The 14,170-nt window shown below is 39.5% G+C and overlaps 1 protein-coding gene across 1 annotated transcript; it reads right to left on the bottom strand.

The window, feature by feature from the left end:
* Window positions 1-5,031: 5,031 nt before the first annotated feature.
* On the bottom strand, window positions 5,032-13,649 carry LOC150078084 (monocarboxylate transporter 12-like). Its single transcript, XM_090384458.1, has 3 exons — window positions 13,355-13,649; window positions 6,087-6,230; window positions 5,032-5,999 (listed from the first exon to the last, which is right to left on the bottom strand). Exons 1-3 carry the CDS (start codon window positions 13,620-13,622, stop codon window positions 5,032-5,034), a joined length of 1,380 nt encoding a protein of 459 aa, XP_090240584.1. The 5' UTR covers window positions 13,623-13,649.
* Window positions 13,650-14,170: the final 521 nt, after the last annotated feature.

Genomic DNA, 14,170 nt, shown 5'->3' with positions numbered 1-14,170 from the left:
ACACGAGTTATTCAGGGAGGGGAATGCCAGAGGTGTATTCAACTCTGGCAGTAAGCTAGATAATCTTGTAATAACTGAAGTGGAGGAGAAATTGAAGATAAACACAAGAAAGGCATCTGGAGTCGATGGAATCTATCCAGTTATATTAAAGGAGGCGGCAAAGGAAGTAGGCAAACCCTAAGCCATAATTATGAGAGCTTCCCTGGACTCAGGGGAGGTACTCATGGACTGGATATGTGCAAATGAGACTCCAATCCACAAAGGAGGATCAAAGGCTGACACAAGTAATTACAGACCTGTTAGTTTAACTTCTGTTCCGGGTAAAATGATGGAGTCACTAGTTAAAGAAGCATTGCAGGATCAGCTAGACAAGACTTCAGTTATAGCTCGGACACATGAGTTTGTTAAGGGGAAGTCTTGTGTGACTAATTTGATTGGATACTATGATGTAGTCAAAAGGAACTGGATGCAAAGAATAACTTGGATATTATATATTTGGATCTTAGAAAAGCCTTTGATACTGTTGCACATGGAAGACTGCTAAACAAATTGGAGCTGTGTGGCGTTGGAGGAAAATTGCTGCTATGGATAAAGGCACGGTTGAGTATGAGAAGACAGTGGTAATCAAAGGACACTGCTCTTCGTGGACTAAATGTTATTAGTGGAGTCCCTCAGGGTTCTGTGTTGAGTCCATTGTTGTTTTCTGTATTTTTAAATGATATTGATATATTAGGCTTAATGTCCAAGTTTGCAGACGATGCGAAGGTTGGTAATGTTAATGACAGTACACTGCTGCAACAGGATCTAGAAAAGTTGAGCAGATGGGCTGAGAGGTGGCAAATGAAGTTTAACGTTGACAAATGTAAAGTACTACATATGGGAAGCAATAATCACTGAGTAATGTATCAACTCTGTGGTACCATACTGACAGTGGTAGAGAATGAAAAGGACCTGGGAGTTAATTGTGCAGGCAGATATGAAGTTTTCTGAGCAGTGCAGACGGTCTGCAAGAGTAGCTCATGGTGTCTTGTCAATGATATACAGGAATTTTTCTAGCAGGGATAAGGAGGTGATTATCCCCTCTGAGCGGGAGTGCAGTAGCACACGCTCTTTGAGTAGACCGGGGTTCAAGCCCCTGACTGCTGAATACGGTCGATCTGCCAACCCGCACTGGACCAGCGTGGCAGATTATGGTCCATTTCCCTCAGCATGAATTGATGAGGAGGCTTCCATTCTGCAGTGGGTTGATAATGGCTGCACTTTACTTTTATCCCCTTGTATAAGGCAATGGTCAGGCCACACCTTGAGCACTGTATATTGGTCTGGAGGCCTCATTTTAAGAAGGATGTAGAGCTGTTGGAACGAGTACAGAGAAGGGCAACAAGATTAGTGAATGAAACAAAGGGTTGCTCTTACGAAGAAAGGCTTAAGTCTTGCAAATTACAGTAACTGGAGACTAGGCACCTGCGAGGTGATCCGATTGATGTGTATAAAGCCTCGAATGGTTTGAGCATGTTCAATGCGGATGGGATTCTTCCTCTTGCTCAGAATAATCACCTGAGAGGGCATAAATTCAAATTGAGGAAAGACAGTTGGAGGACAGATGTACGGAAGTTTGCCTTTGGCCAGCGGGTGGTTGGTGGAACAGACTTCCATCTGTCGTTGTAGAAGTTGATAGCTTAAATAGATTCAAGGCAGAACTTGACAAACATTTGGAGCGAGTGGATGGGTGAAATAAGGGGTTTTTTGATACTATATAAGCTTGCTTTCTTGCAGCATGCGCCTTTGCAAATGTTAATAGGCATAAGCTTATATTTAGAAGCCGTAAAATTGAGTTTTTATTTTTGGGTCCATATGTGCAACCGATCCAAGTCTTTTGAAAGAAATATGGCTTTTAACCATCCTTTCCACTTCCAAATGGTCTGCAAACTCCTTTCCTTTGTAATAAAGATTCACCCACGATTCCTCTTACAAACACTGCTCCTGCAGTTTCATACAGATATTTCCATAAGCATCGTTGTGAACTGGCATCAGGTTCCACTGCTTTTCACTAAATCTTCGCACATGCAAACAGGCTTGAAATATTTAATTGAGACTTGAGTTTTCTACGATATAATATTGACCTCTTACTTCAATACGAACTAACACTTTTCTACAGCATTAGAAGTCTAATAGCCCCATTAACGTTTTGCATTCGGTATACATTTGAGGTTCAGAAACTAAAACATGATTTGAATACAGAACGACCTGAAAAAAAAAAAAAAAGGTTGCGCACGGCTGCTTTACATTATCGATAAATGTTGGAGTAGATCAACACACTCACTTAAAGTCATAAATCGATACTAGGCCTTCAGTTATTCTAGTGATTTGATCATCGAAGAGGACGGAATAAATCAGAGCATATGCATCAATAAAATCTTCATTTTAAACATCTCCTTGGTTTAACTCATTGCAACTTAACAAAGCTGGCCACGATTGATCTCAATTCACATCACTGCCATCACCTTGACTAGCAATGGATGGATTTTCTCTAAACCTTCTTGCGCTTTCCAGTAATTATTAGGCAACCCAAAACTACTTTGGGAAAGAGAAAAAATTCCTCTTGACTAATAACACAAAGCATTCTCTTAGTCCCATTTCTGTGGAGTGCAGAACGCATGAAAGAAACAGATTAGTATAATAAAAGTCCAGTGACAAAACCCAGAGCGATAGTGTTTCAGTAATCATATACCATTACCCACTAACAACTCGTGTTTACCACAGCAAACACGAGCAATTCGCGTGATAACAGAACTTCTGTAACGAGACTTATAGCGTCACAGGAACTTGCAGAAGGTTTGCTACTCTAAAGCAGTACACTTTTCCCTGTGCCATAACAGAACAGCTAAGATTTCCGACATCTAGTAGTTTTTATATTTATTACTACTGAGCCGGGGTCCCCACGATTTGAACGGCGGCAAATTACAATAACGACTGCTCCATAACCTGGCCCTGAGCTAACAAAAACCTCTGGCCGTTGGAAGTAAGAATTATGCTAATAGGAATGAGTAATTTTATTTGCATTTCAGGACGATGCATATTTCAGCAGTTAAGTGCGCTGTATTGCATGCATAGTAAGTAGCCTCCTGCTGCTCTTTTGTTTCTAATTGGAAACCTACGTAAATAGTTGGTCGGCAAAAGCGTCATCCCGGCCAGGTGGTGTACGAAGGTTTTCTTTGTATATACATTACGTTAATGTCGGAGGTGATGCGAAGTCCCGAGAGATGGCAGTGATGACGATGGTCAGCAATTTTATGGGTTGGTAAGGATTAATGGTTATAACAATCGTGACAGTATGAATAAGTATGAACTTAATCTTGGGGGATTAGCATGTCTGAGAGATGCTGTAGACGAATGGATGAATTTACAGTTTTCGGCTAAAGTTTGGTTAAAAACTGAAGTTATAGAGAGGAGGGAATATTCGAACGAAGATCTGTTAGTGAGCCATAATTTACCTTTAAGGCGAGGGCTAAACTTTCGAGATTTATGGGTTTTTTTCTATGATTATAAAGTATGGGAACTGTTTTGAGTATATTATTGAAGTAGTGATGTATTTGTTGGTCTTTATATTGGTTATAATCAAACATTTTGCACGTAGCGAAATGATGGGTTGTTGAGTACGCGTAGAAAGCTTTGTGGTGGGTGGTTCTCAGGCGAGGTGTCTGATTGGCAAGATTACGAGCAATATCCCTTGACTAATATGCATCGTTGTAGAGCTGTACGGATTGTCTTTTTTTTTTACCACAACGTACTCAGATTTTATGGTAAGATTTCACTTAAGGCAAGACGGTGTTTAAGAATTCATATACATTGCTCCAACGAAACAGGTTACTGCTAGTAAGTATACCTAACTTTTGCAAAATATTAAATCATTCTTTTAAAGAAATCTATCAACTCCTTTAATGTGCAGTCTTCAAAGTGCCATTGTTTTTAGAGTAGTGTCCAAAAAAGGAGTTCAAATTATTGAATCTGTTTAACTAGTTGTTGCTGTTGGTATTAACGACGCAAGAGTTACTGAGGCCAAATTGTCTTTTTATTTAGAGGCAACATAGTCAGATGTTAAATTATATGCTCCTGTACAGATTATATTTTAGATACATCAAAAGTTCTACATTCTTCGTTTCCTATGTGAGGAAAATCATGATAGATGTTCAGCTTGGAGTGATTGAAGAGTGTTAGACCGGATGGTTGAGTGTAAGGGCAATCAACCAGAAAATGACGGACCCTAAGTTTCGTCTGACAGGATGAGCACTGATTTAGGTTTGCCCCAATAGTAGGAAGAGATTTAACTGGTATCTCTTCTTACTATTGTGGAAGCGTCATTTGTAGAAATGGCTTCCAATAAGCAAGCAGCATCGTTTTCAGTTATAGATGAAAAGGTATTCACGAATTGCAAGTAGCAATGGAAATACAGTTTTAGTGTTTTTTCAATTGTGATGTGTACCAGTGGTAGTGGAGAAATCTTGACTAATTGACACTACACATCAAGAACGTTCAATTTACTGAAAACATCAACAACAAATGAACATGATCATCTATAATAAAAAACATTGTATTCAAATACGTACACAGGGACATCAAATTTAAAATATACGTTACATTAACAGATTGTATAATGGGCTTCATATTAACAAAAACATTGATAAAATATCAAAAATACTTGAGTAGATTGGGCAAAACCATGTTCAACGATAAAATGCATTTTGAGTATGGAACAGAAGATTCAGGTATGATTGTAGGCGTCCAGTTCGTCGCCCTTTTCGGCTGTTCACCTGTGGTGAAAGGATAGAGTCGCTAACAGCCCAAAATGAGAAATTATATCACGGGTAGGGTCAGAGTCTACTGTTACCTTCAGTTCTTACCGATCGAGATCCATCCTCTGAACTTTAAACGAACTCAATTCGCTCTGTTAGACGTCCTGCAGCCTAAGGGTACATTGAAGAGTTACTTAAACAGCAGGCATTCTACCCTTCAGAATGTCTCATTCCTGCATTATTTTTTCCTTTTCTTTCTATCCTCCCTAGTTACTAGCAGGTGTAGTATAGCAGCACACACCGATGACAGCATCATACAGCAGGCCATGAAGAAGAGGACCGAAGAATTTCCGTATTTCTCTCTAAAGAAACCCGCCACTGGTGGATAAACAAGATTAGCGCAACCCTGGAATACTCTAAGAAGGCTGTAAGTGGCAGCAAGGTGCTGGATGCCGTAGTTGTCTGCCAATAACAATGCAATTAAGCTATACCAAATTCCGGTCCCAATGGCAGCAATAATAGCACCAGCGGCCAACTGCATATAAGTAGTAGCAAAGGGAAGGCTAAGGACAGCGAATGCAGATACTAAAATAGATAGAAAGTACTCCATAGTTCTGTGGAAAATGCGTTTGTCGGAGAGAAATCCGAACGCTATTCGTGCTAGCATGTCACCCACTGCAGAAAGAGTCAGAAGATGTCGGGATTCATCTTTTCCAAAGCCAAGGACCTGAGCTTGAAGGGGAACGTAGTGCAGGTAGTGAGGACTTGAAAATCCCATCACAACTACTGACAACACCAGAACAACAAATATGTGGTTACGGAGAAAATGGAAAGCAAAACGCTCCTTCAATATCAGCTTCACCTTACATATTTTATTTTGCGTTTTCTCTTTTGTAGTCGACATCGCAGGAAATTCACTAACAATAGATTTCAGATGGTGTTCGTCCACTAACTGAGTCTGTTGACAACGCTCAGGAGGAATAAACAAGCACCCACTAATACTCAGGTGTAGATAAATGGCACTCATTATGAAGAAACTACCTGATAAGGCGTAATTATCCACCAGAACTGCAATCACTAGAGGCAAGGTCAGGGATCCTACTGCAGCCCCACATTGAGCGATGCAGAGAGCTAAAGCACGTTTCTTTACAAAGTATTCGCCGATTATAACTGTTCCTGCGGTTAAACAAAACGAGGAGCCTATTCCTGAAAGAATACAATAATAATTTGAGGTACGTAAGGAATTAGACTGAAAAACAAAATCATTTAGATTATCAGAAGTTACCCACTTACCCATCAACACTCCGATACTGATTATTAGAGATCTTCCAGACGTAGCGAACGTGGATATCAGCAATCCCATTGCCGCACATATGCCTCCACAAACTGCCACCGAGCGAAATCCGAATGTCTTTATGAGGGAACCACTTATGGGAGCTAAAATAAATCGAAAAAAATTAAGTTAACTTTGTGGAAGAAAGAATACACATGTAAAAATTATATTACAGCTAAATGTAGCGCATCAATTATTGCTATTTATGGGCAATAAAAAATGTTATTAATAGTGCAAGTATCAGTAATCAGTAGTAATGCAAGAAAGTAACCTTATACAGCATCAGCCAAAAAAGCCAACACTCCCCAATCATCTGTTTATCCCTTCAAATAGGGACAGTTCTCCGTTGAATTGATTCGAACTATCCACAGTTTGTTCCAACAATTGACCACACGCTGATGGAAATCAAATTTTCGCAATCGACTACAACTATCCTTCCTCAGTTTGAATTTTGTCCCCTGATATGAAAGAGACAGGGATTCCATCAGTAGTGAGCTTACTCAATCCATTTAAAGCCTTAAACACTTCAATAAGATGTCCTCACAGGTGCCTAATCTCCAGACTACGCAGTTTGCAGAACTGAAGTTAAGAGCAACTTTTATTCCTTACACTATCTTGTTGTTCGTCTCTGCACTCCTAAATGCACGTTCTTCCTAAAAGGAGGGCTCCAGACCTGTATACTCCAGACTGTAAACTTTAGTCCATGTACCTAATTTTTATAGATCTTGTTGAAGTGACTACCTTGATTACTGTCCTTAACCTCCTGCCAACCTTCGTCATCTGAAAACTGAGACGATTATTTTTGCATCCAGTTTGACTCAATAACATAGTATATAATGAAATTGGTCAGACAAGATCGCCGCATAACAAATCAGTGCTGTAACTGCATTCTTGTCTAGATGGTGGATTAATTCTTTAACTAGCGATTCCATTATATCCTTGGAACAGAAGACAAGCTAATAGGTCTAATTACTCATGTCGCCTTTTTGATCTTTGTGAATTGGAAATACATTTTCGCATCAAGTCCACAGGGACTCCCAAATCTAAAGATGGTGTCATTCATTGAAAATTGTTTGCTCATCTCTTTTCTTCATTTAGCTTCAATTTTTCCTCAACTTTTCTCTCAGTTATCATAAGAGCAATCCGCACAAGACCAAGAACTACATTCGATGCTGTAAAATTCTTTCATGCTTTTTAGATATTTTAATAATTGAGGTGAGACCCATGGCACCTCACCTAGTTTTCCTAGATATTCATTGTTCTGGGTATTTCCGGCGTAGTCCGGAAGTACGAACAATGCAAATTTCGTTCCTCTCACCCTACACGCATTTCAACTCAACTACACATTAATGTAAGAATTAAAACTTCCGTCTACCTTCCCTCGCTAAATTACTTTATTCAGAAAACAGTTATACAAAGCGATACATGCGCCATTAGGTTTATCATAATTTAATTGCAATACGGTGCGCATGAGCCATCATCCCATCGTTGTCTATTCTATGGAAGGTGTCAATCGGAGGTGACAGCATGTTTGTCATTATGTTTAGCTTTTATACAAAATATCAGAAAGCATCATCGTGTAAGTTCTTGGCCACATCGTCCATGACAGCCATAACTCTTTGATCTCTTGCCCATAAATTTTCCTTCCAGTTATACATTTGGACTAACTCGCCCCGTACAATTCCTTCTCCCCCCCCCCTTTCAGCCTATTATTTATTCTTGATTTTCTTCTATCCTTCTCAATATATGATTTTTAACCCCCATTGGAAAACACACTGACATTCATATCGGAAACAGCACGCCTTGTCGATTGCTCACGGCCCACTGTGGTTAAGGAGTACAAAGAATAGTATCGAACGGATCAAATCAGCTCCCGCCAGCAGAACTGTAAAGGATTTCGCAAGGTGGATGTTCGTGGTGAGCGAAGGGTACAGCGCGTTGTACGAACTCAACAGCAGATTACTGTGCGAGAGTTGATATTTCAATACAATATGGGAAATATAAGAAGAATATCCTAAATGACAATGCGACGCAAGCTCAGATGTATGGGGTTCCACAGCAGACAAACCAAGACCCTTTCCTCCTCGCTGAACATCGTTGACGGCAAATGCTGTGGTGTCAACAACACCTCGGTTGGACACTGGAGGAATGGAAACGATTGTGCTGATAGGATGAGTCCAAATAACTGGTGCAACACGCTGAGGAACACCGTGTATGGTGCAATCAACACGATTCCATGGATCCATCGTGCATGGTGCCCATTATCCAGGCAGGTAGTTGTGGTTGCTTAATATGCAGTATGTTTTGCTTGCAAAAACTAGGATCCCTGGTGCGCATAGATCACTGGGGAGGTCTAACGACAGCTCTCAAGAGACCATGCTTCATTTAATCCCAGACAGAAACGGGATCTCCCAAGGCGATAATGAGTCATGTCATCTAGCCTGCACTGTAAACGAGTGATTCGAGCAAGACAGTGAACATATCACTCATCTTGATTGGCCTCTAAATTCGATTGACCACAGTCAAATTGAACATCTTTGAGAATGGGTTGAATATCGACGTTTTGGAACGGGGAGTGGGGTGGGGTGTATGGACAGGCAACAGTCAGCTATTTCAACACTGAAATAGCCTTGTAGTCAGTGTGGCTGCATATCTTAACGGACGTTTTCAGATATCTAGTGGAGTCAATGACTAGGCGAATAGCGGCTGTTATCAGTGCGAATGGTGGGCCAACGCGATATTAGGTTAGTCATAATTCAGTGATCACTAGATTACAGAATCTGTTCATAATTCAGTATACAGATTCTAAAATATTTTGCTCATCGCATTTTAATTATGTACACAAACTGTAGGCGACCAGGCATAGCTAAGAGAATACGATTTGTCAGTGGTTGTCCGATTTCAACCAGGTGGATGTGATTATACAAAAGAGCAGATTATGGAGCCAAATATTCGCAGGTATTCCAGAATAAAGTGATATTTAAGAGGGGAAAAGGGGGGGGGGGATGTAGTTGGCCTCCAATTGACCTAGATTAACAATAGTACGTTACCAGGAGCGGGAACTATGAACCCAACGAAAAAGCTAACGGTTTCAGAGAAGAATGACAGTTGGATGTCAGATGGAGAAAATGCCTACTGCTCAGAAATACATTCCAAGTGAGAGTGGATACATGCCTTGAGAAAAAGATGTCCCGAGTTTAATCCAGAAAATAGAATGTTCTGTTTCTACTCCAGAAATACCACACCGATTAGAGCAGTTTACAACCAATAATTTTGACAAGAATTTAATTATTAACCGTATCTGGTAGTCACGTGCGTTTCGAACCATAGGCAACTCAAACGTATGTACTATTGTACTCGCGTTCTAGTCACATGTCATACCTAGGTAGGCCTAAAATACTGATAGGAACCGATGATTCTAGAAACTGCTGATCGGGCCATTAGACCAGGACTGAAGTGTCCCCACATAAGCGAGCCCCTAGACAGATTATAAAAATAAAATTAAGTTAAGGAAGGTTTTAGGTAAACTAATTGATATACTGGCAACATTCTTTAACTCAAAGTTCAGATCTCTTATCGCAAAGTGTCTATCCCCTAGCCTATTGTATCAGAAGTGCTAAAGAGGTAGTGCATACTGCATTAGATACTGTATACCTTTCTGACCATAAATCATTCCTTTCTACGGAAAGCTAGAAAAGACTTCTCCCTCCCCATCTAGAAGAAAATTGATACTTTCGGAGATCATAAGCAGTTGGCTCATGCAAATTGTACATTGAGACACCTGCATCAGAGAATCTGGATTGAGAGCTGGGACCGCCAACACAGACAAACCTGTATTTCCAAGACATGCAGAATTACAGTCCCAAGTATTTAACAACAAATACATATCGTCGACTTACATCGGGAAAGGCAGTCACACCGAATCTGGATTGCGGATTAATGCAAATCAGTTTTGAGAAGCAGTGGGTCACGGCGCACACTTCCAGTGTGATGGACATGTTTAGGTATGGAGGCTACATGTAGAACATTTACTACCTGGGCGTAATTATGAAATAGGTGCAATGGTCTGGGGGCCTTTACACTAGTCGCTGTGCATGGAACCACAGATACTGCGTCCAACACTCATTTTCTGAACATTTGCATGCCTTACATTGCGGAAGTTTATTGAAGCTGCCCTCACATTCAGAGAATAACACTGAATGTCACAAAGCTAGTAATGCGAACGCAAATCTTGAAACAACTGATATCTGGGCATTGCAGTGGCCAGCACGAAGAACAGACCATAACCTGGTTGAATATCTTTAGGTGAAAGAACTGGAATAAAGAATTAGGGCAAGGCCAGGACAACGATTTGTGATATTGGAGATTACGAATGATTTAAAAGAAGAGTAGGAAAAAAATACCATCAACTTTCCACCAGCAATTAGTACAAAGTTTTGCATAATTCACTGCAGTAGCGATTCCACCCATCAGGCTGTTAATTTCTTTTAATAAATATTTTGTTCAAAACTACAAGCGTTTGCAATTTTTGTAGGACATATGTCACCTTGGATTTTCTCTTTGGGTACATATTTATTAACTGGTCATTAACTTGTAGTTGACAACTGTTCAAGTGTTGCCTTATTTAGCAGAAATGTAAAGTCCGAAACACCATTCTCATTAAATTTTGTCACCATTTTCACATACATCAAAAGGTTGTACTGAATCACATGACAGTTCCAGGACTAATCCTCTACTTAGCCATTGCACCTCTCAATGATAGAGATGTCTCAGTAATCTATCAGTTAAAAGCTCCTGAAAGTCTCCAGTTAAGAGCTCTAGATCAAGAATTGATTGCTGACACCAGTGTTCATTGCATGATATATCTTTGTCGCGCTTGCAAAGCCTTTTCTGATATACCGTATATAATAAATTCCATCACACATTTAATTACAATGCGCAGCTTTTGAATTGATGCATCTCTTCAACTGAAGTCACTTAAGCTCCTCTTCCATCGCTGAAAATTCAGCTAGTTTCATTTTCGATAGTGCCTGCAAGTTAATATTAGTAATGGCCGCATGGTGCAAGAAAGCCTATGGCTTATGCTGCACTAGCAAAAAAAAAACCGAATAAAACAATAAAAAGCAACTAATTAATAAAAGAAAAGGAAATTAAACCTATCATCCTATGCGTTTCACTCACCCGAAGGTACTATCCAGATGACCTTTGAATTTCCCCAAACTGTCAGCCTCTACCACCCATGTAGGTAACTTATTCCAGTAATGTATAACTCGCTGGCTAAAATAAAACTTCCTGCAGTCCAATCTAGACATTTCCCCCCCCCCGTAACTTGAATTTATGTCCCCTAGTTCTAGCATCATTTATCATCTTGAAAATCTCGTCCTCATTCATTTTACTGATGCCTCTCAGAGCCTTAAACACCTCAATCAAATCTCCTCTAAGGTGTCTAGTTTCCAAACTCTGCAACCCACATATTCGAAGTCTTTCTTCATAAGGACGCCCTTTTGCCGATCTCACCAGGCGAGTTACCCGTCTTTGCACCCTTTCAAGAAGCTCGATATTTTTCTTTAGGTGTGGTCTCCATACTTGAACACAGTATTCAAAGTGTGTGGTCTAACAAAAGCCTTATATAATGGGATTATCACGTCCCTATCTATACTTCCAAAAGTTCGATAGAACACCATGGGCCTTCCTTGCAACTACAGGTTGCAAGGAAGGCCCATGCAAGTTGAACAAGTATCCGATAGATCCAACAAAGAGTAGGGATCAGTGAAACTTAAGTTTACATCTTTACCAGAGACGCTGGTAATGCTGGAGTCTCCGATGAAGATGCAAATTTCGTGATAATGGAGTTCCAACTGTTAAAATTATTCATAATTGCATACCCGATTATACTCCAGTTTATGAGTACACCTCCGGAGGAAGTGGCTTCTTTTTCTTGAATCCGTCCCGAATTACTGCCGTAAACTAACCTAACTTTTTTTCACTAGCCAATAATGAAAGTCTAAAAATCCCACACTTCTTTTGCTTGAATCTGTCCCGAATTTTGCCATGCCCTCAACACGATGACAACGTGTACCCATAATCTGGAGTTCAGCCACATACCCTGTCCACAGACAGAATTGCGCAAGCGTTAAAAACGAGTCCCCGGGAAATACTTTTGCGAATTACTTTCCTCTAATCTGTTCATCAGCTGAATAAACTATTATTCATTGATAATCTTGTTGACTGATACGCTCGTTAGCCTATTCAACAAAAAAATAAAGTTGAACGAAATCTGAAAGTACATTCAGCCTGTCATACCTGGGATATTCTCTCCCCCCACCATCTATATGTCGCAAGTCTTCCAGGGAGGAGTTTCCTTACTGTCATTGAAGTCAAACGTGGGGTCACTTCTTTTAATCAAAGAGAAGTTTCCTTAAAAATTACTAGTACTCTAATACCTTTGAGAAGATGGCTTACATCTCTAGAAAAATACCCCAGCACTTTGTTGCACGTGCCTGCTATAGATGCTACGAACAGTAATAAGGATCTTAATATTAAGCGTAGAAAAATGATATGGAGAGGTGGATACTTTATTAAGCTAATGGATTGAGTTCTTTTGATTCGGTTCTTTAATCAAAAGTGATTCAAGAACTGATTTGCATGAGGTTTTTAGAAGTGGATAATACGACAATTGCGTTATATTCTAATTTGCAGAAGAAAGGATTAATATGAAGTCGTCTAATAACTGACACGCCATTCATAAAAGCTTTTCTGCTAGCAAAATGCCCAGTGATTCAGCAACAAAAATTAAGAAAATGGACGTTTAGGTGGAATCCAATTGAGCAATTCCAATTCCTCCCCCACCAACAGCACTTAACTAACGGTGGGGAGGAATGAAACTGTAGACGATATTAACATAAGAAGTGGGTTAAATAATTGAAGTACCTTGTTTGTCTTCACGTAACTATTTGGCTTTCACCTGTGAAGAAAAGTCTTGAAAAGGTAAAGGGTATATTCGACGCTCCTAAACTGATTCTTTTTTAATTTCTATACAGCTAATTCTCATTGATTAAATCATTTCCTTCTTCCCCCGTTCTGGTGAAAAGATATCAAATTACAGAAAAATAATATTAATACTACATTAATCTATTTTTAGACAATTTTAAACTAATTCTGTCTGATTATATTATAAGAGAAAGTATTCTTGAATCCGATGTATCATAAGGGAACAATATAGACTTACATAACATTAGAGATATCGTATTAAGGCTTCCAGGTATCCATGCTGCTTCCGAAGATGTAGTGTCCTTAAAGGTGTCAAAAATAGCCAACTGAAGAACTCCGAATGACTTTAGGAATCCAGTCATCAAAAAGAACATAACAAAAGAACCAAACACAACCATCCACCCGTAACTCCCCTCTTGGATAATCTTCTTCGGTACCATTTTGTTTGCATGTTTCTGTTCTACTTGATCTTGACCGAAAATAAACGGAGTTTCCGTTGTAGCCATTTCCAACACCTTACGAACGAGATCTGACAATTGCAGAAAACAGACTGCTCAACCGAGCTTGTTTTTATGCTAATATATTCTACAACTTATGACGTCAGACTGATGGTTTATTTTGTACCAATAAGGAGGCACTTATTGCTTATCCGCTTCTTTCTTTCTTTCTTTTAACACTTGAAATCGTAACTCAAGTTTTTCCAATAAGAAAATTATACAAATACTTGGATTTAAAATTCACTGCAGCTTTTTACTAGACTCTGCCCTGTGAGTATGGTCAACAACACCAAAGTTATACGTTGCTGGATGGAGGGACCATCAGCAATCTGAAAAAGGACTCCGAATTGAAATAGAATACCAAAATAGAAATCTCAGGTAGATTAGAAGTTCCTGGAAAGTGGATTCAACGTCTGAATAAAGATCGTGAAGTTGGAATTTTGAAGTTTGGAGTTGGAAGAATGGAACACGCATTATTCTAGACTATCTTATTACATTTATCTTCCCCAAAAGACAAAAAATATATATATTTAATTAAAATTTGAATTTTGAGCGAT

The sequence above is a fragment of the Mastigoproctus giganteus genome, chromosome 11 (genome assembly GCF_048544385.1).
Source record: "Mastigoproctus giganteus isolate SK-2022 chromosome 11, ASM4854438v1, whole genome shotgun sequence".
NCBI classification, from domain to species: Eukaryota; Metazoa; Arthropoda; class Arachnida; order Uropygi; family Thelyphonidae; genus Mastigoproctus; species Mastigoproctus giganteus.
This window is presented reverse-complemented; position numbering and strand designations above follow the sequence as displayed.

Excerpts from the sequence above, each read along its gene's own strand:
- LOC150078084 (XM_090384458.1), bottom strand. The coding sequence starts at position 13,622 with ATGGCTACAACGGAAACTCCGTTTATTTTCGGTCAAGATCAAGTAGAA. Across the intron at positions 6,231-13,354 it reads TACGATATCTCTAATGTTAT|CTCCCATAAGTGGTTCCCTC; the intron begins GTAAGTCTATAT and ends GATTTATTTTAG. Across the intron at positions 6,000-6,086 it reads CAGTATCGGAGTGTTGATGG|GAATAGGCTCCTCGTTTTGT; the intron begins GTAAGTGGGTAA and ends GTATTCTTTCAG.